Genomic DNA, 1,502 nt, shown 5'->3' with positions numbered 1-1,502 from the left:
CTTAGCTGGAGGAGGGCAAGTGATTGTCGCCTCACCGCACAGGCTCCATAGGAAATGAATGGAGAGCGAGCGACGTCGCCTCCCGTGTGTCGAGCCCTTTAAACATTCTTCAAATTCAAACCATCAAAAATAATAATAATAATTAAAAAAAAAAAAAAAAAAACTTGCCCCAACGTTTCAATGTTCAAGTCCCCCTATAGCAGGTATTTTGTTTGGGCTCCAAGATTTATAAAGACAAACCAACATACACTAACACACACGCTATGTTTCTCTATCCTTGTGGTGATTTTTCATTGACTTCCATTCATTTACTGATCATTTCTATAGCCTAAACCTGAYCYCTTACTCTAAAACTAACCACTGTATACCTGACCCTAAATCTAACATATACTTAATTCACACTTTGGTCCTAAACCCAACCCCCCCACCCAAAATCAGCCTCCAAACTCGTGGGGACCGGGATTTTAGTCCCCACCAAACAACTGGTCCCCACAAGGAAGCAATTTCCTGAAAAATCATCCCTAACAAGTGGCAAAAACATGGGCACACACACACATCCTTGTACTTGCATCAAAGTGAAGACACTGTATTGACTTCCATTCATTTTTTGTAATTGTATTTATGTCTAACCCAGACATTTTCTCTAAAATTAACCATTACTGGTCTATAGTTAACACTAACCTGAACCAAAACTTAATTCTCACCATACCTCTAAATCTAACTAGTGACGTACAGCAGAGCTGCAAATAAAGTGAAGACGTTGAAGAGGTCCTTACTTTACATCAAAGACCTCACTTTGATAATAACTATGGTGCAAATGGTCCTCACTGTGTAGTAGAAACAAGTACACACACACACACTGAACTCTGCATTTTAAAATGCATGCTGCTGTTCTCTGACGATACCTGGACTTTGTTCAGAGTGTCTCTGATGTGTTGCGGTTCCGCAGGCTGCAGAGGGATGGCCAGGACTCCCTCTGCTTTATCCAACCAGCCCAGCATGGAGCCCATGTCCTCCTCCAGCTGAGCCGCTGCTGTTCGGGCCTCTGCAGATCTGCGGGGAGAAGGGAAGAAAAGAGAAAATATAATTTTCTTTTTCCTCAATCTTTTGTTCTCAAACTTCTAAGTCAGCGTGAAGTCTCTGCTTGTGGTGCGTTAATGCAGTTCTGACACTTTGATGTGCTTCAGCTCTGCCTGCCCCAACGCTTTATCAACATTATCTGGTCATTTGCAACAATCCTGACTGTCCTTTAACAGTTCCCTATAGATTTATTCTACAGGAAACCATTTAAGGTCATTTACCTTTTCTGCACCGTCTGGATGTAGCAAGTCCAAACGTTTCTGCTAATGTTTACTTGTTTAACACTTTAGCAGTAGCTCTAAAAATCTTTTAAACATTTAATAGTTTAGCGTTAGCTTATAAAAATCTTTTAAACCTTTAAAGGGCTCGACACACGGGAGGCGACGTCGCTCGCTCTCCATTCATTTCCTATGGAGCCTGTA

The 1,502-nt window shown here is 41.6% G+C and overlaps 1 protein-coding gene across 1 annotated transcript in view; it reads right to left on the bottom strand.

The window, feature by feature from the left end:
- LOC106533735 (dystrophin) overlaps positions 1–1,502 on the bottom strand; it is a gene marked incomplete at both ends in the record, with an annotated part of 132,044 nt that overhangs the window by 76,156 nt on the left and 54,386 nt on the right. Inside the window, 1 exon segment of the mRNA XM_014030160.1 lies at positions 906–1,053. Within this exon segment, the coding sequence (XP_013885614.1) occupies positions 906–1,053 (148 nt within the window).

This window comes from Austrofundulus limnaeus, unplaced genomic scaffold (genome assembly GCF_001266775.1).
Source record: "Austrofundulus limnaeus strain Quisiro unplaced genomic scaffold, Austrofundulus_limnaeus-1.0 Scaffold1010, whole genome shotgun sequence".
In the NCBI taxonomy this organism is placed as follows: domain Eukaryota; kingdom Metazoa; phylum Chordata; class Actinopteri; order Cyprinodontiformes; family Rivulidae; genus Austrofundulus; species Austrofundulus limnaeus.
The sequence above is the reverse complement of the archived record's forward strand: the minus strand, read 5'-3'. Positions and strand labels throughout refer to the sequence as shown.